This window comes from Molossus molossus, unplaced genomic scaffold (genome assembly GCF_014108415.1).
Source record: "Molossus molossus isolate mMolMol1 unplaced genomic scaffold, mMolMol1.p scaffold_m16_p_2, whole genome shotgun sequence".
NCBI classification, from domain to species: domain Eukaryota; kingdom Metazoa; phylum Chordata; class Mammalia; order Chiroptera; family Molossidae; genus Molossus; species Molossus molossus.
Window position 1 is genome coordinate 1293249 of NW_023425355.1, and position 27332 is coordinate 1320580.

General features: G+C 42.8%; 1 protein-coding gene across 3 annotated transcripts in view; it reads left to right on the top strand.

Annotated features, from left to right (window-relative positions):
- The window catches only part of HDAC8 (histone deacetylase 8), a 234713-nt gene that overhangs the window by 187176 nt on the left and 20205 nt on the right, over window positions 1-27332 (top strand). The window contains exons 10-11 of one of the 3 annotated variants that reach the window (XM_036270913.1): window positions 18144-18249; window positions 25208-25294. In XM_036270913.1, coding sequence (XP_036126806.1) covers window positions 18144-18249; window positions 25208-25254 — 153 coding nt within the window. In that variant the 3' untranslated portion in view covers window positions 25255-25294. Of the gene's footprint in view, window positions 1-18143; window positions 18250-25207; window positions 25295-27332 lie in introns of those variants that run through there. The other 2 variants (XM_036270914.1, XM_036270915.1) reach the window with 2 other exon arrangements.

Consider the following 27332-nt stretch of genomic DNA (forward strand, 5'->3'; position numbering starts at 1 on the left):
TTCCATTTGACCCAGTGATCCCACTTCTAGGAATATACCCTAAGAAGCCTGAAACACCAATCAGAAAGAATATATGTACCCCCATGTTCATAGCAGCAGTATTTACAATAGCTAAGATCTGGAAAGAGCCCAAGTGTCCATCAGTAGACGAATGGATAAAAAAGCGGTGGTACATATACACAATGGAGTACCATGCAGCTGTAAGAAAGAAAGATCTCTTATCCTTTGAGATGACATGGAGGGACCTGGAAAGTATCATCCTAAGTGAAACAAGCCAAGCAGAGAAAGACAAATATCATATGATCTCACTTATTTGTGGAATATAATGAACATAACAGTCTGAAGAACAGGGTAGTTCCAGAGACGTGAAAGTGGGGTACAGACTGACAATCCCCAGATGAGGAGGTGGGGCAGGGGGAGAGATAAACCACAGAACTTATTTGCATGTATGCATGAACAATGGACATGAACAACAAAGCTGGGGACAGGGCAGGGAGGGAGGGGGAGGAGAGTGTCAATGAGGGAAAAAGGAGAAACATCTGTAACAAAAATAAATTTAAAAATAAAGTTAGGTCAAATACAGTATTGGGCAAAAGTTGGTTTACAGTTGTTCATATGGAAAATAATACAATAACTAAAAATAATCATACAAGAATAAATTATCTTTACGGTACTCATACCTGTAAACCTACTTTTGCCCCATCTTGTATAAGCTCCATGAAAACACTGTTTCCCCAGGGCCTAGAATTGGCTTGGGCTCAATGTATCTAAATGAATAAGTAAAATATTTAGAACAGTCACTGGCTCACAGTAATAAATAATAATAGCAAATCCTTATATACCATTTACTGTATATCAGGTAGTATTCTAAGTGGTTTGTAAAACATCTCATTTTAATACACAGTGTTATCATCATCTCAATTTTCCAGATGAGAAAACTGAAGCATGATAGTGTAAGTAACCTGCCCAAAATCACAGGTGGCCAATGGTAGAGCCAAAATTAAAATTCAGGTGGTCTGGCTCCAGAGTCCATGCAATAAATTTTCAGTGTGAATATGGTTATTATTATCATCATCATTGAGTTTAATACTTATGCAAGTATACTGATCCCATTTCTCTCTTTGGTGTCTGAGCACACATTAACACCTCCATTTACCCAGCATTTGATTTAAGGTGAGGATGCTTCCCAAGTCTCCAGTATTCTGCTAGGGAGCATATTCATTTTTTCACCCATGCATTCATCATATCTTCATTAAGCATGTATAGCGGTGGTTCTCAACCTTCCTAATGCCGACCCTTTAATAAAGTTCCTCATGTTGTATGTGGGCAGATCTGCATGTGGGCGGACCCGCCTGGAAACAGATAGAGGAGCAGCGTTTCGGTTCTTAAGACCATCGGAAATATGTGTTTTCCGATGGTCTTAGGCGACCCCTGTGAAAGGGTCGTTTGACCCCCAAAGGGGTCATGACCCACAGGTTGAGAACTGCTGATGTATAGGCTCCTTTCTGTATCCTAGGCCCTGTGCTATATAGATATAAGAAGACATACTCTCTATCGTCGAAGAGGTCAAAGTCTAGTAGGGACAACAGTTATAATCCAGAGGGTAGACACTGTAGAAGAGATGTCTGCAAGGCTGACCTGAAAGCAGGGAGGACCCAGGTGGAGGTGGGAAGAAGGAATAATCTGTGACAACTTCACTGAGGAAGTGGGACATAGAGAGGAATGTGGATTAATCAGGTGTAGGCGGGGACAATTAAGTCAAGAATGAGGTCAAGGTGTATATACATCAGAAGCTCTTGTTGAAACCCAGGCAGAGTCTAATATCACTATATGCCAGGCTGCAGGGGAAACTGAAAAGTTCATAAGGGCCTAAGTACCATGCAAATTTGGTCCAGAGACACTACCCAGCGTTCCCTATCTACCTTACCCTACATTACTTTTCTTTGCAGCATTTATCACCATCTGGCATATATCCTTACTGTTTATTTACTGCCTGTCTCCTCCCATTAGAATGTGAGCTCCTGAAGGCAGGGATTTGTTTTGCTGTAGCTCCTTTGCTTCTACCACACGCACACATTTGTATTTCCTGGCTATAGTACACACTCAATAAAATTCTTAAACGAAAGCATGAGTGAAATAAAATGAATAAACTAATGTCCTGAGAGCTCTAGGGAAGACAGAGAGCATTAAGATACAGGCCTAACCCCCAGGAGCTTATAGGCTAGTAAGAGATCTAGCGTGGACGTGAGCACCATATCACATTTTCTCTCTCTTCTCTCACTTCCTGCCTTCTTCCCGCGAACTTTCAGACTGTCTGACCTTTCAAATCCCATTCCCTCACACACATTTCACCCCATCCAGGATTCTGCACTCGCAGACAGTGGCCCATGCTCCAACACATACCACCTGTACTCCTGGCTCTGCCCATCCCAAGTCCCCTTCCTGATAGCTGCCTGCATCTGCTAGGTGTTTGTATGATCAAACTTATTTTCACTCATGTATGAATCACTGCCACACAACCTAGGGTATTTTTTAAGTCTTTGTTATGGAAATTTCAAACATATACACAGGAAAGAGAAGAGTCTAATGAACCCCCATATACTCATCATCTAGTTTCAATGATGATCAAAATGCTGCCACTCTTATTTTTCTATTCTCCATTTTTTTTCTTGAAAAAAAAATTTTTATCCTCACACGAGGATATTTTTGCATTTATCTTCAGATAGAGCGGGAAGAAGAGAGAGGGGAAGAGAGAGAGAGAGAAACATCGATGTGAGAGAGACACATCAACTGGTTGCTTCCCGCATGACCCCAACTAGGGCCAGGGATGAACCGCAACTGAGGTACATGCCCTTAGCAGGAACCGAACCCAGGACTCCCCGGTCCACAGGCCGATGCTCTAATTGCTGAGCCAAACAGGCCAAGTCTTGAAATATGTTAAAGCAATGGTATGGGTGCCATGACATCCCACAGTTGCTGGCCTAGAAATATTTCAATATGTTTGTCCAACAGAGAAGGACCTTTTCTTAACCACAATACCATTTTCAAACTTCACAAAATTACTAGTTCATTAACATCATGAAAAACCAGTCACTGTTCAGTTTTACCCAACTGTCCCACAAATATCTTTCTGCATGGATTTGTTCAAATAAGGATCTAAACATGGTTCATGCATTAGGCTTATACTTTATAGGTTTAAGGCCCCTGGGTAGAATTCCAGGCCTCGTGCAAAAGTGGGGACTAATCAGTCCAAAGCCCCTCAGGGTGACCTCTCCATGGCTGGAGAGAGGAGCTAGCCATCCAAGCCCCTCAGCAGGTGTTTTTCCTGTTCCTCAATAAGGGATAGAGGTACTGTTGCCTCAGGGTGGGTTGGAGAGGGGAGAGGAAGGAGTCCCAGAGAAATGCCTTGCAACTAGCTTTCTGCTCTGCCTCCTGTCCAGACACCCCAATCCCTATCCCCATCCGGCCTGACCTCAGAAGTATTTGGTTCGGCTGTGTAAAAGTAATCATAATTGCAGTCATTTCTGGGAGCTGCTTACCATTATACCTAATTACAGTATAGCACAATAATCATTATGTGTATCACTGAAGACGTGTCAGATTGACTTTGTCATGAGTTTTATTTGATTTCGATACAAAACTGTTCCAGTACACACAATCTTCAGAGTTTGTTGCTCCTGATCTCTACCAGGGAGCAGAGGGCCAGCTGTCAGCAAGCCAGCAGCTGCTAAGCATCCCATCCCGTCCCATCCTGTCCCCTTCCTCCCATCCCATGTCATCCCGTGCTGTCCACTTCCATGTGCACTGGCTCCGCTGCGGCCCAGGCCGGAGGTGCCCACTCGCCTGCCCTTCCTCTCTTCCTCTCCACAGTCTGCACATCTGGGCTTGAGGCAGAATGATTCACACTTACAAACAGAAACAAGCAAAACAGCAAAACCCTACAGGCTCTACCAGCATCGACTGCTGCTTCCCTCATCCCCAGGGATCTCAGTCAAGCCTCTTATGGACTTAATCCATGCAACATCTTTATTCTTCTCCCCATTCGGGGGACATGGAATGTGAGATGAGCTAATGTGTCCAAAATCATCGAGTTCATCATTAGCAGAAGCAGAAAGAGACCCAGAAGCTGTGGCTGCTAGGCCATAGCTTCTGTGAGCGCCAAGGCCAGGTCAGGCTTCCTCCGTTAGGCGTTTATCTCTGGTAATGGATACATTTTCAATTTCCACACAGACTAAGAATGCTGTCTACGCTACTGGGCAACTCCCTGAGAAGCAAGCACATGAGAAGTTAGGGGTGGGGGTAGAGAGCAGCACTTTTCCAGGTTATGTTTGCAAGTTGTGGGAACCAAGTCGATAGCCTCGACCAGGAGGTTGCTCGGGCCTCGTCTCATCAATATATTGTCCGACAGCCTCTGCCAAAAGGTTTCTTGCTGTCTGCCAGCACGGAAGCAGTTCCTAATTAGGTAAAACAGTGTGGAAGAAGCATGAATGCCATATCAAATCATTGCCTGATGAGCGTTCCCTTTGGGTACTGTGCAGATCCAATAAATGAGTTTGGCACATACATGCTCAGATGCTCATCCGTTCAGCTGACCTTGAGTGAGGGCCATCTTTGTGACCTGCTCTGTGCTAAGCAAAGCTACTATGTGGTTCTTGATCCTGAGAGCTGCACTCACAGCTTAATGGGGAAGAAGGGCATGTAAACAAATGTGGCAGAGTAGGCCAGAGGGCTACAAGGGGCCTGTGGAGGCACAGAGGAGGTAATAAGAAACTCTGCCTTTGGAGAGTCAGCTAAGACATCAAAGAGGTTACACTGGAGCTGGGTCTTGAAAGATGAGTAGGAATGGCCTAGGCTGGGATAGGAGGGCTGGGCATTCTCTGCGAAAAGAATGGTGAGTGGAAAGGCAGGGAGGTGTGACACAGCTTGAAGGCACCCAGGATCACCTTGCAGATGGAGTGTGAACAGGTTTCCATTACTGTATCTCAAGGCCTGAACAATTTAAGGTCAGAAGTTTAGGTGGACCACCACTCCAGTGTGCTGATTTTCCATCCTTTGCTTCCCTGCCGTGATTTGGGCCAGCCTGACCTTATCTCAAAAGCTGATGCATTTCAATTTGTTCATGCTAAATTTTGCACCAATCTCGTTAGCCCACACTGAATGCTTAGCTATATATTCTAGGTTTCTTAGAGCAGCAAAAGGAGGCTTTTTTTCCCTAGACTGGAACCTAAGGGAGCAGAGCCTTCTGTGGGAGGAATGGCACAAAATCTCTGTGGACACCTGGACTCCATGTGCTAGGCTTTTGCTGCCCCGTGTCTGTCCTCAACCAAATGGCTGTTTGTTTAGCTGCTAACTACTGACTTCATTAGAGGGACATTAAAACACCCTTGGTTTGAGTGTGGCATGGTAATGAATCATCCTTGTGTGAACTCTTAAAGAAACTATTATGGGACAAGCCTTAGTGTAGCATTACTGACCTGCTGATGAGCTTCAGCCCCATCTAGAACATTGAACAGACCCAGCAGCCACAAGGTAGAGTTTGTGTAATGAAAGTGAGACCCCAGCCCTGGCCAGTTTGGCTCAGCGGTTAAGAGTGTTGGCCCACGGACCAGAGAGTCCCAGTTCGGTACCCGCTAAGGGCACGTACCTTGGTTGCAGTTTGTCCCCGGCCCCATTTGGGGTCGTGTGGGTGGCAAGCAGTTGATGTGTCTCCCTCACATCGATGTTTCTCTCTCTTGCTTCCTCCCTCTCTCCCTCCCCCTCTATCTGAAGATAAATGCAAAAGATGTCCTCCAGTGAGGATAAAAAAAAAGAAAGAGTGAGACCCCATCCTTATGAGCCTCTAAGAGCTTTCCACAAATTTCTTCCACTGATCCTCATAAACAACCCTTGAAAGTTGACAGGGTAAGGATTTGTGTCCTCTTTCTACCAGTACAGAGGCTGAGCCTTGAGGGGTTAAGCAATTCCAAGTGGTTCCAAAGTTATTGAAAACCAAGCCTCTCATTGTAGTGCTGGGAACTTGCCTACTGCCCTGAGCCGTCTGCCTTTCCCCCATGACAGGGTGGGTATAGGCAGAGTCAGCACACACATTTCAGGGCATCACACTGTCTACAGACTCCTCACACTGGTCACAGAGCAACCTTAGGAAGCAAATATACCTCCAAGATGTAAGTCACTTACTCCCTTCTTACTAACAGGATCAGGTTCAACCTGCATAAATCTATTTTAGTGTATTTTAATTGCTTGTAAACCAAGTGTTTCCTGGACATGCCACTGACCATGAATAATTAGAATCATTTTAATGACTAGTTTTCGAAAGTGAATGGGAAAGCAGACAAAAAGGGGCTGCTCAGAAGGGAAAGTCATTTGTTAAAGCCTGAGTGGGAGCGTTGTCTCAGCCTTCTCCAGTTTTGTTTTGTTTTGTTTTGTTTTTTCATGATGTCACTAGAGCTGCCTGTTTTCCAGCCACTCTGGCTGCCCTTCATTTTTATGTATCTCTCATGTTAAATAATACCAGCTGCTGACAATGACTGTGCTCAAGTGGCCACATGTCAGAGTCATTCATTCACTCAACAAAGATGTATGGAGTGCCTACTACATGCCAGGCCTGTACCAAATCTTGAGGATAAAGAAAAGAGTAAGGCCCAGTTCCCAACCTTGAGGAGGATACTGTCTACTGGGGGAGAGAGGCACATAAACAAATAGTTACACTGTAATGTGACAGGTGCCAGAATAGAAAGGTGGACAACAAACTGTGGGAACACAGGGTAGGAACTTACTCCATCTGGAGGAGTTGGGGCCAGTGCAGCAAAGAAGCAACATTTAGCAGGGGCTCAAGGGAAGCAGAGGAGTTGACCAGATAAAGAGGAGCAGGAAGAGATACTACAGTTCCGTGTGGCTACAGTTTGGCAGCCATAGCCTGGACAATGGTGTGAGATAAGACTGGACAAGTCAGTTGGGTCAAACTGTGAAGGTCTTTGTATGTCCTACTTTAGTTTGAACTTGGCCCTGCAGTCACTTGGGAGCCAAGCACAGCTTTTAAGCAGAGGGAATGACATGATCAGATCTGAATGTCTGAAAGAAAGCTTGAGGATGGAGGGAGGGCAGGGAACTCAGTTAGAGGTTGACTTAGAGCACACCTTTGCATTGTCTTCCTTCTGGACTCCCGGAGCTCCTTGCCTGCAGGTCTATTACAGCACTTACACAGAGCATTTGAATTAGTGTTTGCACAGCTATCTCCCCACCCAGTCCTTGAGTGCAGGGGCTGAGTCTCATTCATCTCTTCATGCCTAGAGACTGGCACACAGCAGTGCTCAGCATCAAGTGAATTTTGGTATCAACAATTGAATCAATCAGTTCTAAGCAAGTACAACTTAGGTTTGCCCCCAAGTAACCACTCTGCTGGCTATATCAGAAATAAATCCTACTCAGATGGAGGATCCATGACTTTTCCCTGGCCTCTGCTGAGCCCATCAATGTATCACTGTCCATCACAAAGAAAGGATGTACTTACTATTCAAAGATAAGAAAGTTGTTTACAGAGCTGTGCTGGTACTGATTATGACCCAGTACTCTGTTCTTTCACATAAATTAATTTTGATGACTTCTTTAAAATGTATCTTTATTGTCCTCATTCCACTCCTTCTTCCTTTCTTACCTTCTCTCCCTTCCTATTTAAATTTTACTTAATCATTCAAGGTCAGTTTAGTTGCTTCCTATCTCCTCCATGTAGCCTTATCCATTAGCCATCCCCCACACTGAGAATTCAGAATTCCCACTTCAGTTCCCATAGCTCTAGAGAAATGACTCCTCTCTAACACTCATCTTGTCACAGTTATCCCTGGACCTATCTGCTTTCTTTACTAGACTGTAAGCTCCTCAAGGCCAGGGACTGTCCACTTCATTATTGTCTCCCTAGCACCTGCCACCTGCATCCTGCCCCAGAAGATAACCAGTGAGTGTTTTCAAGTAATACCCAAAGCATACAGGCTGGGGCAATAGTAGGTTTACAGTTATTCAGGTGGAAAGTAGTACAATAATTAATAAGCAAGAATAGAAGAATAAAGTGTTTTTCCTACTCACAACTGTAAACTTACTTTTGCCCTACCCTGTATTGCTTGCTGTCCAGCTGTACCCTGAGAGATAAGGCCAGTCTTGGGAGTACCTATGCCTTTCTCTATCTTCTTGTACATGGTTAGGTAATGTTTTTCTTGTTTCTTTTATTTTTTCCATCACCATTTATCCCCCCATATACCCTCTTCCACTTCTACCCACCCTCAACACACTGTTGTCCATATCCATGAGTTCTTTCTCTTTCGCCCCTTTTCTGTTTAATCCATTCACCCCACCCCTAACACCCCCCTCTCACCACCAGGGCTGTCTGCCTGCTCTCTAGCTATGAGTCTGTCTCTATTTTACTTAGTTCAGTTTGCTCATTGGATTCCACATGGAATGAAATCGTGTGGTACTTGTCTTTGTCTGACTGGCTTATTTCACTTAGCACAATGTTCTCCAGGTCCATCCATGCAGTTTCATATGGTAAAATTTTCTTCCTTTTTATGGCCAAGTAGTATTCCATTGTGTAAGTGTACCACAGCTTTTTATCCACTTATCTATTGATGGGCACTTGGGCTGTTTCCAAATCTTGGCTATTGTAAATAATGCTGCTATGAACATAAGGGCGCACTTATGCTTTCAAATCAGTGTTTTGGGGTTTTTTTTACCTTTCTTTATTTTTTTTTTAATTCCTCACCTGAGGATATTTTTCCACCTATTATCAGATAAAGTGGGAGGGAGGGTTGGAAGGGAGAGAGAGACAGAGAGAAACATCGATGTGATAGAGCCACATTGACTGGTTGCCTCCTGCACAACCCGACCAGGGCCGGGGATGAACTGCAACCAAGTTATGTGCCCTTGACCAGAATCAAACCTTCGACCCACTGGTCCGCGGACCAACGCTCTAATCACTGAGCAAAACCAGCCAGGGTGGGTTTTTTTAAAATATAAATTCTCACAAGTGGCATTGCTAAGTCATAGGCCAGTTCCATTTTTAATTTTTTGAGGCAACTCCATATTGCTTTCCACAGTGGTACACCAGTATCTATTCCCACCAACAGTGCACAAGGGTTCCCTTTTCTCCATATCCTTGCCAATACTTGTTGTTTGTTGATTTATTGATAGCCATTCTGACAGGTGTGAGGTGATATCTCATTGTGATTTTAATTTGCATCTCTCTGATGGTTAATTATGTTGAGCATCTTTTCATATGTCTATTGGCCATCTGTATGTACTCTTTGGAAAAGTGTCTATTCAAGTCTTTTGCCCATTTTTTTTAAATTGCATTGTTTGTTTGGTTTTTTTGGTGTTGAGTTTTATATGTTCTTTATAAATTTTGAATATTAACCCTTTATCACATATTTTGATGAATATGTTCTCCCATTCAATAGGTTGTCTTTTCATTTTGTTGACGGTTTCCTTTGCTGTGTAAAAACTGTTTAGTTTGATATAATCCCATTTGTTTATTTTTGTTTTGTTTCCCCTGCCTCTCTTCCCTATCAGTTCTCATTTCTCATTCCCTCCTCCTCACCTCCATTTTTCTTAGTCTCTTTCATTTGGATTCGTCTCTTCTTGATCTCTCTGCCCTTTTTGTGGCTTTAAGGTTTTTGGATACAGGGGAAGCTCTTAGGAATTCACCCTCATTCAGTCTGAATGGGCATTTATTTGTAAGGAAATCCAGTTTTGCTACTGTCCATTACATGCAAAACTCCTTTTTCAGCATTTAATAATATTTACTGAGCATTTACTATGCACCAGGCAGTGCTCTTAGTTCTTTACATGAATTAACTCACTTTCTGTCACAACATCTCTATAAGGCACATTCTATTACTATCCCTATTTTACTAACAAGAAAACCAAAGCACACTTGCCCAGCCAGTGTGGCTCAGTGGCTGAGCATCGACCCATGCACCAAGAGGTCGCCAATTCCATTCCCAGTCAGGACACATGCCCAGGTTGTGGGTCTGATCCCCAGTGGGGGGTATGTAGGAGGCAGCCAGTCAATGTTCCCTGTCATTGGTGTTTCTCTCTCTCTCTCCCTCTCCTTTCCTCTCTCTCTAAAATCAATAAAGGAAAAAAATTTTTTTAAATAAGAAAACCAAGGCATAGGACAGTTAAATAACTTGCCTAAGGTCGCACAGCTAGCAGATGGTGGAGCAAATATTTAGGGCTTATCCGCTATGACTCCAGAAATCTTACTCTTTAATCACTAGGCTTATTGCTTCATGGTGTAATAGAAAGCCCACTGGGCTGAAAGTCCAAAATCATGGGTTAAAGTTCATATCCGTTACTTTAGTATTATGATACTGGACAAGTCACCTCACTTGTCTAGTGCCCTACACTTGTGGGGGCATTTTATTGTACTCTAGCCAATACTACACAGTTTAGTTTGGTTTTATTTCTCTGCCATTCCTGTAATTATATCTTTTTCTATTTAGATTTGCATCTCCTTGAGAGCAGTCACCAGACCTTATTCTCTTTTTGTACTCAGCTTCCCCTCAGAGCCTAGAATAATGCTCAGCACCTAATAGAACATGTGAATTAGATAGAACATAATACACACACAAATTACTGTGGATTGGCTAATATAGGATCCTTAAAATACACTGAAGGGCTATATATGTTTGTTCATGAAGCCTCTAAGTACTTTAGCTATTGAAATAAGACAAGTTAATATTGGGCATATTCTTTGCTTAAATATAATTGATGCTCAAATAAGCTAACATTTCTTAGGTTTACCTGATTGTTTTGCTTAATAAACCTTCTCTATACCAATAGTTAAAATACCATTAAAACATCTGAATAATAAAACTATTTCCGTGCTCTATTCATTCATCCACTCATTCATTCAAACAGTTCTTGACACTGGCATATGACCTCACCATAGGGCAGTTTTTAAGTCCCAACTCTGTGTTCAAGATGAAGGGCACAGATGGGATACAGACATAGTCTAGATAGGATGCCAGGTTTTTATCATGTCTACCTGCACAGGTAATATCTTATCTCCATTAACCCATATCTCCCAGACCTCTCACTGGTGCTCTGGACACTCCTAATTCCCCATCCCCTTGCCCAGAAGTGATCACCTTATAATTCAGTCCAACTAATGGGCTATTATTTCTGTTTGTTTGTGTCGCGAAGCCATGGCAATAAAATTTACTCCTAATAATTCCACCACAATTTTATGTCCTTAAAATGTACCATAAATGATATTTATAGTAACCAAATTTCCTGTAAACAGAAATGATTTTCTGAGGAAAACAGGGCTTTTTTGTTTCTATCATGATTAGGCCCAAGTTCTTTGATGGAGTAATTGGTGATATAGGAAAGGTTGAGAAACATCGTATAAAAAGCATGGTAAGGTTCAAAGTACTGGTGCTATGTTATCATGGTTGTAATGAGTTCTATTCCCAGGACGATTCAGGACAAGAAATGCCCTTCCAGGTCAGAGCCCACATTATAGTCACCATCACAACCTCCACAACTGAAGACAGAGAAAATCCTCAAGGGTCTGTAAGAGAGATGGGCACTGACTTTGGGCTAACCTCGATAGGATAAGCCTAACTTTTAGGCAAACATTAACCTTGAATTAACAATAAAAAAATTGACAGTGATCTGGTCTATTAGAAAAAGGGGGCTGAGAAGTGGTGTCATTGTATCCCCTGCGGACTAGGAGAGAACGATGCTAGTTTAGCCACAGGAGCATATTTCCAGGCAAATTTATTCCTTTAAGCATCTTCCTCATGCTGAATCTCATCCCTAAGGCTCCATAAGATTTCACTTTGATTTTCTCTCCTGTTGCTCTTTTTTTTTTTTTTTTTTTTTTGCCTTTTCACTGGATCTTTTTATCACCCTACTACCTTAGTCCTTGGCCATGATCTCACTTCTACACAGTCATTCCATCTCCAGCTGACTGCTAGACATGGTGACTCAGATGCACTAATGTCATTTCAAACCCAACTAAACCTAAGCCCATCACCTTCCCGTAGCCAGACTAGCTCTTCCTGCTGATTTACCCCAACTCCGTCAGCAGCACTGTGATTCTCCCACTTACCCAGATTCAAAATCTAGGAGTCAGCTTTGACTTCTCCTTTCTTTCCACAGCCAACCAATTATCAAAGTAGTGATGAGCCCACCTTCACAATATCTCTTTCCATTCTCTCCATCCCCACAGCAATCACCCTTGCTCAAGCCCTTTTTATCTCCCCTTTTAATGATTGCAGTAGCCCCCACACTGGGCACCAGCTTTTGTATGCTACTCCCAGGTTTCCTAAGGCACAGCTCCGGTCCTGATGCTGCCCCAGTGCCTGTCACAGCAAATTCTGTCTCATCAACCTGGTATTCAAGACTTCCCATGTTCTTCTTTGGCATCTTTAGCCAACTTACGGTACTTGCTGGTCACCTGACTTGACCTGCATTGTCTTGCCTGCACTGACTATCCCCTACCCAACCTCATCTTTGCCCATTTGCAATTACCCCATCCTTCAAGACCCTAATTCTCCTTACTGGGTGTGAATATCCTCAGAATCCCAAATGCATTTTATTTCATTCATTCAACAAACATGAATTGAGCACCTATTCTTTTCCAGGCCCTGTGCTAGAAGATATAAGCAATATAAATATGAATACAACAATATTTTCCCTTTGTGGCACTCAGGTGAAGGGGCCAGAAAGACAGACATAATTAACTGTAAGTCCTTAGCAGGCTGCCTCTGACTCCCATCTCACAGGCTCTTCTCCTCAGCCTATAAATATACTTAAGACCCTCTCACCTTAAAATACCCACCCTTACCTCAGCCCCAGCCCTGTATCAAACTCCTAAAAAAAAGAGTGTATACTTACCATCATGCTCATCTTTACCTCCCCGTATCAGACTCTTCAGCCAACTCCAATCACACTTGTCCACACTTTCCACCGTTTGTACTCCATCTGTCCACATCTCAAGTGTTAGCTGTTCCCCATGTTTCTTTTGTCATTCTGTAGTAAGCCTCCCCTGCCAGCCAAGGGGCAATTCCTTGGCAATTCTCATCCAATTCCTTTAAGTCATTGATATGTGTTAAATCTTTAACACATATCCTGTATTATAGGCCCAACCTCTCCTAAATCCCAGACCGCTCTACCATCAGGGTCCTGACCCTCAACATGCTCCACTAAACTCCCCTCTGCACAAGCACCACGCTACAAACTGTTGTCTGTCCTCTGCCTGGATCCCTCATCTCATTAATGTGCCTCATTGACTCTCTTTTCTTCCATACTTCCCACAAGTATTGCAGTTTAGGCCCTGTTACCACTCATTATGGCTCTAGGACCAGCCTTCTAACTGATCTTTCTACTTGCATTCCTCACCTCAAATCCCATTCCATTATCAACATTATAACCAGTGAGTCCTCTAAAGTGCACAGCTGACCTATTCATTTCCTTGTTTACAAGGTCCCCCAGGCTTCCATTCACGTACCCCACAAAGAGCTATTTACCACATACTAGGTACAACCACTGTTTTGGGAACTGACAATACAGCAGAGAGCAAAGCAATGTTCTGCCCTCATGGACCTTCTAGTCTGGGATAAAGCCAAATGGCTTCCTTAGCGTGGGCAGCAGGCAGCACATACCATAAAACTCATGCCTGCCTCCCCAGCCTTGTGTCCTAATTCTCCTTATGCCCTCCCTTTGAGCCATATCAAATTAATTTCAGTGCCTTAAATGTGCTGTTCTGTTCTACACTCCCTGCCTTTGCCCAGGCTCTCTTGGGAATGCCTGCCTCCCACCCACCGTGCACCTACACAGTCACTTTCTCTGAGGTAGTTTAGAGGCTGCTGTGGGTAGTGCTGATCTCCATAATGACCTGGGTTCAAATCTCAGCTCCACATATGCTAGCTGCATTACCTCTGTCAAGTTATCTGATTGTTAGGTGATTCAGATCCTCCTCTTAAAATGGAAATAATTATAGTTCCCTGGTGAGAGTTGGTTGTGAAAGTTAGTCGATCCACAAAAAGTGCTAAGATACTTTAGGTGCCTGACACATAATAAGGCTTTAATAAATGTTAACTGTTTTTTACTTTTTTCTTTAGTATTATTATGATACCTCTTTTCATACTATTCTATAATAATCTCTCCTGCTAAACATTGTACCGTGGTGACTAACCTAGTCAGGCACATAGTGGGTACTGAATAAATATTGAAGAGAGGATAAAAGGATTGGCTGATCTAGGTTTGTGGTTTGGTTTCCTATGAGCAAATAAGATCATGAAGGAATAAGAGCAACTTTAAGGCTTCTTCTGAATATCTTAGTGACCAAATGTCTTAAGTGTATGCTGTTGGCATTGCATGAGCAAGAGCTGAAGAGGAGTGAGCAAGAAAAGTGTGTTGAGCTGGGCTGAACTGAGCAATTTTCATTGACTTTTGGGTCGAGAAGGGACCAACTACCCTAAAGAAGCCATTACCTTTTATTCTCATCCTTCAGTCCCACCTCATACTTTCCATTTACCACCTTCCCACTGCCATGTTCCCCTCAGTCACGTATAAACAGAAACCCAGAAAGCAAAAAGAGTACTGAGGGAAAGGGGAATGGGATGAAGAAGCACCTCCCTCCTTCCTTTACTGAGATCAAAGCCAGCATTTTCACTGGAAGGCCACTGACCTCTTTCATCCCCTACTCCACCTGTCTGGGAATGGGATCGCTGCTTGTCTATTTCCTTTCCTCTTTAGGGCTGGAGGGCAGTTTCAGGGTGGGGCCTCGAGCTATTTCTAGTGCTGGCCAAATCCGTCCACCCTAACATCTCTTTTGCCTTATGTGATCAAATTTCCTTTCCACTTCGCCAGTAAGTAACAAGTGGCAGGAGCATAGGGCAGGAAATCGTGAGAGAAGCCAGTTTCTCCACAGGCCTTAAGCAGGGCTAATGGTTTAAGTAAATGGGGAGGCCCTTGGGGCTGCTGGGCTTTGTCTGGCAGGAGGAACAGCCTTCTGCATCACAGTTCCAAGTGTTTGGCCCAACATCCCCCAGGGTATAGGTAAAGTACTAGTTAGGCAAGAGACTCTTGCCCCAGGAGAAGGGAATTTACATTACTGAAGTCCTACTAGGCATATATTATCTCAGTGATTGCTAACAGCCCAGCCAGGTCTGCGCTTATCATCCCTCTCATGCAATGATGAGTCAGAGATTAAGAAACTCTTTTGAGTCATGCAGCTAAACCCAGGTACAAAAAACCAGCTCTGTCTGGACTCTAAAACCAGGACTCTCCTATCACGCTGCCTCAAGAGTCTAGAAAAGCTGTTAATGCTCTGAGCATTATTCCACAGAATTAACCCAACAGCCAGCTAAACCTTTTGTGAACTACTTTAATTCAACATAATTTTAAAATAAATGTTTAAAGAAAAACTTTAGTGACTTGAGTTCAACTCTACAGACTATGCAAAGAGAATGTGACGAAGGTTCTGGTTTTGCAGAGTTCATAGTCCAGTAGAAAAGAATTAACGGGTGCAAAAATAAAAGTAGAATATAATGCAGAAACAGGGAAATGCCACAAGGGAGCCAGGAGGGGGATAGGGCACCACCTTCACCTTAGATACAGCCTCTGCCTTCCCAGGGCCTGTTGCTTCCCACAGCCCCAAGCAGAGCCTCCCAAGGCTGGGGCCAGCCAACTGCCATGTGGAACTGGATCACAAAACAGGAACTTTCTTAAATCACCTGTGTCCCCCTAGCCTAAGAACAGTGCAAATAAGCAGGACCTGGGAATGGTATTTGATTGTCAAAGGTGGGGAAATATTTAAGAACCCAGGCTTGCCTATTACCTGCAGCCAGCCTGCTTCAGCAAAGAACGGGTTATTTAATGGTTAGTTAAAGCCAGGTGCTAATGCAACCAGGACCAGAGGTTCAATCCCAGGCAAGGTGAATTCTGTTACATGGCAGTTCTAGCCCCAGCTGATCATCTTGTAACCATGTGCTCTTGGTCAAAGAGGGGACTAAAGTAGGAGAGTGCAGGTAACCATGTAGCTGACACTCACAATGTGGACGTCTTGTTCCAAACACTCAATCCTCACTGACAGGATCAGCAGTGTTCCTTTCATAGATGGAGGCAGCAGTTCCATCCTCCTATACCTCAGCAAGGCCCCCTCCCTCTGATTTCATAGCACTTGGATGCCAGGCTTTAGGTCTCCCAGAGGGGCTGCTTTATTGCAGCTGCCTTTCTTCTATTGCTCTCTCCAAACCCATCCTGCCATACCCGTGAAATGAATGTACTATTTGACACCCTCTGGAGGAGAGGCTGTCTAAGGAGAGAAGGCCACACCTGTTTGAAGCTTTCTCTTCCAGGGCCAAGCCATGAGGTCCCCAGGCTTAGACCAAGGGGCCCTCCTTGATTAAAAATATAAATCTCTCAAGTTTCTTTGATCATAATGAGAGGTTAGTTTCTGGTTGTGTCACCCAGGTAACCTCTCCTGTTTGTTTCATATATGGGTTTGGTAGAGATGATCTCTACTCAAGTCCTCTTCTATCTCTGGACTCGGGGCTTCAGGCATCAGAGAGTAATGATCCAGGAGCGGGAAACTAGGCCCCTCTCTTTGTTCTGAGTCAAACCAAAAAAAAAGCATTATATGCACTGGCACATTATAAGTCTTAGACATTTTTCTTTTAATATAAATGTGTAGAATTTTCTGTCCTAGATGCGCAAAAGCCATCTCCCCATGAAATTACTCCAGTGGATTCCACAAAGACGCTGTCAGAATCTGTAGGGACTGTCCCACACTACCAGATGTACGGCCAAGCTTAACAAGGACAATTTGGTGGCAATGGCAATACCCTGGATTCTTTCTTAGAGACTCTTTGAATGACATAAAATTCATGACACACATCAAGATCCCTTTTTTTCCTACCCTCTGTACTATTTTTTTCTGTGGAATTTGAATTTCCCTGGCTTACTTACCAGCTAACAATATCACTATTGAAAGCACATAATGTTAAGGACCATATGCTCTCTCTCCAGAGAGTGTGCACAAATACTATTTCTGTTAAAAACTCAACAGAAATAGCAGTTTTGCATATTTCCCATTCAAAGACTTACCCCAATTGAATGATTCCCTTTGTCATTGAGTGTTTTCCCCAAGCGGGCCCCACTAGAGAAGCTGAATCAGATATTGTGACTAACCAAAGGTCACAAGGAGTCATCTAGTGAGCTAGAAATAGAATCCAAAAACCTTTATTTTGATTCCCTGAATTTAAAAACAAATAAACTCTACTACAGAGAAAGAAAAACTAAAGTAGAGAAACTAGACTTGTTTGACATTCCCGGGTCAGGGAATTCAAGACAGCCAGAACTAACAGGCAGCCGCCATGGTCTGACGGCCGATGAGGTGAATAGGACATAGGTGCTCTCTGCCTTCAAGGAGCTGATAATCCAGTGCAGAGAGATCAGGTCACTGGCGAAAGTCCTCTGTCCAAAGCAGAATGTGCTTGTGGACGGCTAGAGGACCCCAGAGGAGGTCTCGTCCATCCTCGCAGCCCCCACAGCAGTTGGCACAGTGACCTGCATGTGATACGCACACAGCACCGTCTATTTGTTGAACGAGGGCCATGAGAGAGGTACTAACAGAATGCTCTGGGGATTGGTGGAGAATGAAGGACAGCTTTGTGAAGAAGGTGACATTTGAGCTGCGCCTGGAAGGATGGGAAGGCTTTTACAGGCAGCAAGGATTGGGGGAGGGCCTTTGTAGGCCCGGGCAAAGAGCAATGGCAAAGCTCCTAAGGGGGGACAAAGCTATGATTTGAGAGAGCTCAGAGCAGGCCAGTGTGGCTAGGGAGGGGCCTCAGGGAGGCAGAAGGAGCTAAGGCTAGAGAGAAAAGTTGAGACCTGAACAGAGAGAACCTTGAACAACAAGCTAAAGAATTTAGCAGTGAACTGTCACTGGAGGTTTTAAACAAGGGGAATGGCACCACCAGGACAGGGCTTCCTGTTGCATTATCCTGCCCTGCCCACCTGGACCTCCCTTGCCTTGTCAGTAGTGCTGGGTTTCTTTTGATTGTACTGTTTGTATGTGGTTTGGTTTGCAGGTTTTCTGTGGTTTAGTTTGTTTTTTGGCCTTTCCCTTTTCCTTACAGTTTTTCACAGCATATGGTCCTGATTATGTGCTGGAAATCACGCCAAGCTGCCGGCCAGACCGCAATGAGCCCCACCGAGTCCAGCAAATCCTCAACTACATCAAAGGTGAGCACCACCCCTTGAGTCCTGCCCTCCTCATTCCACCCAGCTTGGGGTGGCCTATCAGTGGGGCTTCCCCAAGTACCATTTGTCTTTTTGCTGGGTAACCGTTTCACTGATTGGGAAGGGAAACGTCTTCTTGTCCTGCCAGATTATAGTTGCAATTCTCCACTGGCCACTCTGGTCTGGATTGTCATTCGACCAGCTAATGTGACCTTCAGGGGCACAAAAGGTTCTGCGTTAGGCACCCCAAGTGCAAAACAAGTTCTAAAGTGTGCCCTGGATCCCTTTTTTCTTTCAAAAGGGGAACAGTAAAATCCTCTTGAGATGAGGTAAATTTAAGTCAATTCAAACTTGTGGGGTGAGGGGATGGGGTGCTCACCAACATTCTGTTCCAGTGTGGTTCCTTGGTCCATTAGAGCCTTGAGCAACTGTGGGTCTACACTGAGTCGTCAGGGATTCAGATGCTCTGCAGGCAGATTCTCCGGACTTACCCAGAGCACTAGAGATGGGGCTGTTGCCATATTCTTCCCTTCCCTGAGACTGGCCTACAATTATTCTGGCCTCTGGACAGAGAGAAAATGGCAGTCATGATGTTACTGCCCTCTTGATCACACTGTCCACTAGCTGTTTGGGGACGTTGCTCTCAGATTTCCAGTAGAGGTCCCCTCCCAACCCCAGCTGCTACTTCACAGCTCAACTCACTTTACCATTTTTAAAGTAGTTTTGGCATCCATTTTCCTGTTTAATTAAATTTCTATGTATGTGTGAATGTTTTTTGGATCCTACTTATTTGCAGAATTGAGGAGCCAAGGGTATCACATTGCCCATCCTGGACAGTGAAATCCCTGTTTATTCATATAACAACCAAGATAGAACCAGTTCTCCTGCTTTGCACCCCTCTTTGGAATAGAGTCCAGCAGGGAAGGATTCTGTGCCAGAGTTAGTCTGAGGGGACACATTGTGTCCTGGGGTCTTTGCCCAGGGCTGTATTAAGGCTCTATCCCCTAATAGAGCCCAGTCTGTGACAAGAGCCAAGTCTCTAGGCAGGGACTCCATGTCTCAGGCTCCTTTGGTTTAAAAAAAAAATTCTAAGCTCATAAGTCACAGACTCATAGGTTATGCTCACGGCAATGCTTGTCGCCTTTCTAAGGTATTCCATAGCCCTTAGCCTTTCCCTGACCCTATAGTTTCAAGCCGCCTTCCTCTGGCCTCTCAATGGCTACTGACTCCATGGGTCCTCACTTCCTAACCAAACCTTCCTCCCCTGTCCAGCCTCTGGGGCCTTTAAAATCTTTCTATTCCTGGCACTTTTCTAGTCCTTTTCACTGTATACTCCCACCCTGGTTTCCTTCTGCCCCTCTCAGACCCAGGACACGTTTCCTGTTTACTTTGGGACTGTACCTGAACCAACTTCTCTTACCCCTCTTCCTTCAACCTTGCCATTGTCCCCCCCATCCAGGCTCTAAATCCTGGTAGAGCACATACAAAGCAGTAGAAACAGAAACTAAACAAGCCTCTTCAGCTACTTGCGCACATCTACATATGTGCAGATATCTGTATGCCCTCATGCACGTGTACCCAGAAACATATCTCCAGAGAGTGGTGATATCTTGCTATTGCGGAAATGGAAATGACAAGCGAGAGAAGACATAAGGAAAGTAATTCGAAGGGAAGAGAACTAGGAAAGGTAAGAAACCCAAAAGAGGAATACATTTTAAAAATATTTTAGATAAAAGACTAGTTTGAAGGTTGGTGAAAACATAATAGAAAATCTTACAAGACATGTAAATTATATGGAAGTCAGGATTTTATTAAAAAATCCTACCAGGTTAAAGCAATATTCTGATTGCAACACAATAAAATTAAAGTGAGAGGAAATATGTGAACCAGGAAGTGGGTCCTCAAAAGCAACAGACACGTACAACATGGAAAGATAAGGGGTAGCTGCATTTTCTCTGAGAGAGAGTTAGGAATTTTAGTCAACAAAGAGCTCAGTGTGAGTCATCAGGGTAAGGTAGTTCACAGATGCTGGTCCCAGAGATGCTGATATATTACTCAGCTCACTTTTACAAGGCCCTAGACATATAAGCTTGCTCCAGGACATCAGTCAGGAGGGAAGAGGACTGGAGTCTAGGCTCCAAGATGTCTGATAAGGAGCTGGGCTTTGGGAGAAAAGAAGACCTAGGGGCATGTAGTCACTACTTCATATCTTTGAGAGCCTCCAGCATTTGGGGACGGGTGATTGTACTAGATTACTGTTAAGGTTCCTTCTAACCCTGAGATTGTAGGATACTGTTTGTTAAAATGAGGAAAGAATTTTAAAAATCTAAGAATATGATGGGAGTGCACAGGTTGGTAGATGAGTCAGAGTCGTTGTGTATACGAAAGAAATGATGAAGAGAGAAAAAGAAACTAAATGGCTGAGAGTGGGCAGGGAGGAGCCGGAGAGGGCAGACAGCAAGTAGAGTGGCTATAGCATGAGCAGGAATCTTCAGATTTTCCATTTAGTCGCTCCTTTTATATTCACAGGGTCTTGTGTTCTAGCCATGCAAAGGAGCAGAGCACACAAGTCCAGAACTGAAAAGAAATTCCACTAAACCTAGAAGAAATCAGGCTAGAAAGAAGTCCAAATGTTGCTAAAAATGGCCAGGCTAACCTGCTGTTCTGAGACCGTGCCCCTCCAGCCTTGTGACGCATGCTGTCATCAGATAGTGCGTTGCCATGACAATGGTCAATGTGGAAAGGCTGCTGAATTTTCTGCATTCTGAAAGATTTTCCTGAACCTGCCTATAAGACTGTCATTTATTCTTGCATATAAAAACCTCGGCAAGGCCGGCCATTTCTCACTGTGCCTCCCTTCCCCTCCCCCCCACTAAAAACAAACTGAGGGACACAGGCACAGATTGATTTGGGAAGGTGGAATGGCGATGAGGGAGTAGATGAATTAAGCTCCACTCTATGGGAGGAAATTTAGCCACCATGTCTAGTTGAATTTGTTCAGCCTTTGAGCTTGGGTTTTTTTCTCTTTCTCACCATATCTCTTAGAAGCACAAAAGATGGAATTTTTAACCTGTTGGAGATCAAACCTGAAAAGGTTCATCTTATACAGATGCATTCCACATGCTACAGGATGACTGGAGGGACAGGCAAATTTAGACTTCACCTTATCCCATCTTTTCTGCCCATTAGTCTATCTAAGAGGGAAAAAAGACAAAAATAAAATCATGGAGAAAGTCAATCCAACCTTTTAACTTCATACAGAGAAAAGTTATGTTTTGTTCCTACAAATTGCTCTTCTGATGACAGTGAATATTGGGAATATATGTCATTGTTCACAGGAAGTGTTGAGTTAGAGAGTGGATCACTCAGCCTTGCTCATGACCACTACTGTAAAATCATCTTCTCACCATCTTCATGTACTCAAACTTGTTTGCCTTTCCTCTGGTTGACGTACTCTAGAGGAGTTGGCTCACAGTGAGCCTTCCACAGTTGGAACAGTGCTGATGTAATTAATCTCCGGAGGCAACTAGCTCTCCAAGTTGCTGGGTAGCTCTACATAGGGAAACAAGGGTAGAGGTTTTCTAGTCTCTGTTACTGATGATATTTGAATCAAGTAAAGATCCCTGGGAGGGGGGGTAAAAGCTTCATGTTGCACCCCAGGCCAAACCTTTCGGGGTAGGAGCAGAGAAAAGTGGATGAGTTGTGCATATTTGGAATTGTAAGGTTTCTACACTTGCTCTGAGTTCCCAGACTGTACCCCAAGCTTGCCTGTGATAGAAAAGGAAACAAATGGGGCCAGGAGGTAAGGAGGAGCAGGGGGGGCGCACAGACAGAAGAGAAGGTCTTGTGCACATCTGCCCTTTCTGACCCTTAATGAAGGACACTTAGTATGGCAGCCTCTCTAGTGCAGGGTTGGGGAGATGGGCCAGCAAACTAATGCGGGTGTGGGGAGAGACAACACAGGTAAAATAGTAAGAATAATAAATACTATTCATCTTACAGATGCGGAACCTGAGGCTCAGAGAGGATAAGTGAGCTAGTCAAGGTCACCATCATTCATTCATTCAGCAAGTATTACTAAGCACCTACTATGTGCCACACACTGTGCTGATAGGTAGTGGAGTGAACATTTGAACTCAGGTCTGTCCTAACTGGGGCTTCGGAGTCATGCTGTTTGGCCTTTCCAGTGCCCTCCCTCTCTTTGCAGTGTGTTCTGTCAAGTCTAACCCATCATCCCCAATCCACTTTTTCTAATCACCCCTAATAAACCCTTCCCACCTTGCACTGCACACCCACTCCTTCCATGTGACTGATCCATAGCACCTGAAATCTGATGTCTCCCTGCAAATAGGAGAAGGATAGCCATGGGTAACATTTGAAATCCTGGCCCCTGACCTAGGTCTTTGAGTCCTCCCTAATCCCCTACCCCACCATGTCCCCATCATCCCACCATACTGTAATTGAACTTTCTAGCTCCATTTTTACCGAAGTAGAGAAATAAGAGAGAAGGACAGAAGGTGGAAGAAGCCAACCCACCCTGCCCCTGCTGCCTGAAATGTGCTGTGGTCACCAGCCTGTCTGCTATTTATAATTCCTCAGCCTCAAGCTGAGAACCTTTGCACATCTTCCAGTAATATTCTCCAGAGAACCATTGTGCTGGGTGCAACCAGCACCTCCTCTGGCAGCCTGAAGTCTGGGATTGACATTCTTCTAGAGACTTACAATTGAGGCATCAGGTCTGGGCATGTCCAAGGCCTCCTGGAGCCTCAAGCTTGAGATAGTGCTTCTGCCTGGTGGGACTCAAAACCATGGAAACTCAGTTTACTTCCATATTTTTTCTTGCTTCCTGAGAAGCCATGAAGATAAGTTGAAAGACAAGGTTGATTTCAAGACAGACTGACCATTTGCTTCAGGGCTTTTGGAAGAACTTTAGAGCAGTGTTGTGGAGGATAGCTTGAGCCAATTTGCATGACTTCAGGTGAGGATCTCTTTGCTGTCCACCCATTTTCTCATATTGCTATCCTCTGTCTTTACTTTATTCCTCTCCAGCCTGGTATGGTCCTTTTTAGCCTACCACCCATCTGTGCTTCCCCATTGGCCAGGTTCCTCTCTTTTGCTTTACCAGAGAGTGTAATAATTGGAAAGATTTGTTGATGTTTTGTTGTTAAACAGAAAGATAAGATATAAAAATATCATGATGAAAATTTTATAAATTCTAAAATAAAAATGGAATCTGCTACCTAACATTATAATAACTTAGTAGCTTTTAACAAACCAAGAAAACCCTTGGCAGGTTATTTATTAAGACTTGAAATATCTACCTAAATCCAGGAGGTGAGAACTACCATTATTGAAAGCCTACTGTGCAACACTGTGTGCCGGATTCTTTATATACATCATCTCATTTAATCCTCACAATTACCTTATAAAGTAGAAAACTCGTGCCTGAAGATGTAGTGTAACATGCCCATAGTCACATAACAAGTAAGTGGTGCCCTCAGGATTTGAATCCAGGCCTGATGCCCCTCCTCTCCTTGGAAGTATTGCTCAGTCAAATCTACTCATCATCCCCTGTCTGCTTTTTCCAGTAGCCTCTTAGTAAACCCTTCCCACCCTGCAATGTCTCCCAAAGGGAGGTTCTGAACCAAGTTAACTCTAAGAAGTATTATTGTGTCTCCACTTGAAAGCCTAGCTAAATCAATCAATGAATATTCTTTGGCACATGTCATGTGCTTGATGCCATGAGAAATATAAGAGAAGATTAGGACATGGTCCCTGCTTCTGATAAACAGCTGAGAAGTCTAGATGAGGATATAGTGGCTGACACTATGTAGAAGTAGGGGAGTATATTCTAGAGAGACTGCTTTCAGAAGACTGGAGGATTTGAATGGATAGGACTGTTGAAGTGCTTGTAAACAAGGGAACTCAGATGGAGGTCAGGGACAGATTGCAGGTTCCCTTGAATTTCAGGCAAGTAGTCTGTATCAGATACAGGAAAGTAGGAGCCACTCTAGATTCTGGAATTAGGGTATGACTTGATGCAGTGATATTTGCATGGATCATGGTGGTTGGTATTCCAAGGGCCTGAACCAGAGCAGTGGTGGTAGCATATTTCCTGTCTTACTCCTCATGAATGGCTGAGAGCTATTAGGAAGAGAGTATCAACAACACTTGGAGGTAGGTCAAGGAGAACAGAAGTAAAGATGACTGAGTTTTCCAGCCTGGCTACCAACTGGAATGGGGAGCTATTGAGGAAGGGGGTTAGTTTACAGAAACATATACTCGATGTGTTCTGTTTTGATATGTTGAATTTGTGGTATGATACAATGCCTTGGTACATCCACATGGAAGAATTTCTTGCAGGCAGTTAAAAAGAAATGTTTAAAGATCATTGGCTGATGCAAGAATATGCTCGTGATAACAATGCTAAATGAAAAAAAATAAGATAGAAAATGATTTAATACTATATAGTCTCAATTTTGTAAATATACATAATCTCTGTGTGTGTGTGTGTGTGTGTGAGTGTGTGGATATGCACAGAAAAAACAATAGAAGAAAATATACCAAAAATGCTAATAGTAATTATCTTTGGTGGTAGAGTTGGAATTATGGGTAATTTCATTAAATTATTTTATTTTTAATTTATTTTTTAAATTAGTTTATTTATTTTTGTTACATTTATTACTTGTTCTTTATTCTTTTTCTGTATTTTTCAAAACTTCTAGCATGAACATGTATTCCTTTTACATTCAAATAAAAGCAATACATGTTTAAGAAAAAGACAATAATATTTTTATCAGAACTATGTCCCAATTATTTATTTATAAGACCCGGTCATTACACCTGCACACAGCTGGAAAAATAAAGGACTGGAGAGTGAATATTTTTCATGTGTCAGGTGCTGTTGCCTTTGTTTGGTACTCCTAGTAATCCTAGTAATTCTTCCATTTGTTTTACAAAGTAGATCCTCCCTTTACTTTCTGGTACAAGGGCAGAAAATCCAGATAGCTCCCTAGGACCACCTCCGTTTCCAAAATTATCATTCACTCCAAGGTAACTGTCTCATTCTCAGTCTCAGTCTTTCTGGTTTTTCTCTTCTGCCCCATTGATCTATGTATCTATTCTTTTCCACAGTTTTGATTACTGTAGATATATAATAAATCTTTTTTATGTTTTTATTGACTTTTTTAGAGAGAGAGAGAAAAAAAAAATATTGATTGTGAGAGAGATACATCAATTGACTGCCTCCTGCACACCCCCTACTGGGGATCAAGCCCATAACCTGGGCACGTGCCCTGACCGGGAATCAAACCGGGACCGTGGGATGACACTCAATCCACTGAGCCACAGCGGCTGGGCTGTATATAATACATCTTAAAATCAGGTATAGTGGGTCCTCTTACTTTCCTCTTTTTCAAAATTGTTTTAGCTATACTAGGTACTTTGCCTTTTCATACGAGCTTTAGAATAATCTTGTCTATATCTACAAAAAAGTCTTGATGTGATTTTTTTAGGAATTGTGTTAAACCTGTATATCAATTTGGGGAGAATTAATATCTTTATTATGTTGAATCTTCCAATCCATGAACATGGTATGTCTTTCCATTTATCTTCTTTGATTCCCTTCATCAGCATTTTATTATTTTCAGCATACATATCCTGAATAGGCTTTATACCTAAGTTTTTCCTTTTTGGAGTCATTGCATTTTTTTATTTTGCGTCCCATGTGTTCGTTGCTAGTATATAGAAATACAGTTTTTGTATATTGCACTATATCCTGTGACCTTGCTGAACTCATTTATTTGATCTAGGTTTTTCTTGTAGATCTCTTGGGATTTTCTACAGAGATCACCATTCATCTGCAAATAGGGATAGTTTTATTTCTTCCTTTCTAATTGGTATGCTTTTTGTTTCCTTCTCTTGTCTTATTGTGCTAACTTCCACTTCCACTATTATGTTGAATAAAACTGGTGAGAGAAGATATCCTTGTCTTATTCCAGAACTTAGAGGGGAAACATTCAGTCCTTCACTATTAACTATGATGATAGCTATAGGTTTTTGTAAATTTTCCTTATCAAATTGAGGGAGCACCCCTCTATATTCCTAGCTTTGAGACCATTTTTGTCATGAATGTGTGTTGGACTTTGTTAAATGCTGTTTCTGTATCAGTTGATACTAATACTGATATATATGTAATTTTTATTCTTTAGCCTTTTAATATGTTATGTCACCTTGATTGATTTTTCAAATATTGAACCAGGTTTGTGTACTTGGAATAAACCCCACTTGGTCATGGTATATACTTTTTATACAGATTGCTGAATATTATTTGCTAATATTTGGTTGAGAATTTTGCATCTATGTTTATGGGAAATATCAGTCTATAGTTGTTTATGTACTATCATCTGCTTTCAGTATCAAGACAATACTAGAATTATAAAATGAGTTCAGAGTGTTCCCTCCTGTTCTGTATTCTGCAAGAGATAGTATAGAACTGGTATTAATTCTCTTTTTTAGTAGAATTCTCCAGTGAGACCATCTGGACTTGGAAATTTCTTTTTCATGAGGTTTTCATTTCTACTTTGATACCATTGTGGTCAGATAATATGCTCTGTATAATTTCTATTCTTTTCAATTTGTTGAGGTATGTTTCATGGCCCTGTATGTGGTCTATCTTGGCATATGTTCTATGAATGCTTGAAAATAATGTGTATTCTATTGTTGTGTGGTGTAATGTTCTGTCAATGTCAATTAGATCTTGTTGACTGATAGCATTGAGTTCTTCTATATCCTTGCTCATTTTGTGTCTACTTGTTCCTTTATCAATTGCTGAGAAAGGAATGTTGGTGTTTCCAACTCTAATTGTAGCCCTATTTCTCCGTATAGCTCAATCAGTTTTTGCTTCATGTATTCTAAAGCTCTGTTTGGTGCTTACACATTTAGGATTGCTATATCTTCTTGGTAGATTGACCCTTTTATCATTGTGTAATGTCCCTCTCTGTCCAAAGTAATTTGCTTTGCTCTAAAGTCTACTTTATCTGATATCAATATAGCCACTCCTGCTTTCTTTTGATTAATGTTTGCAT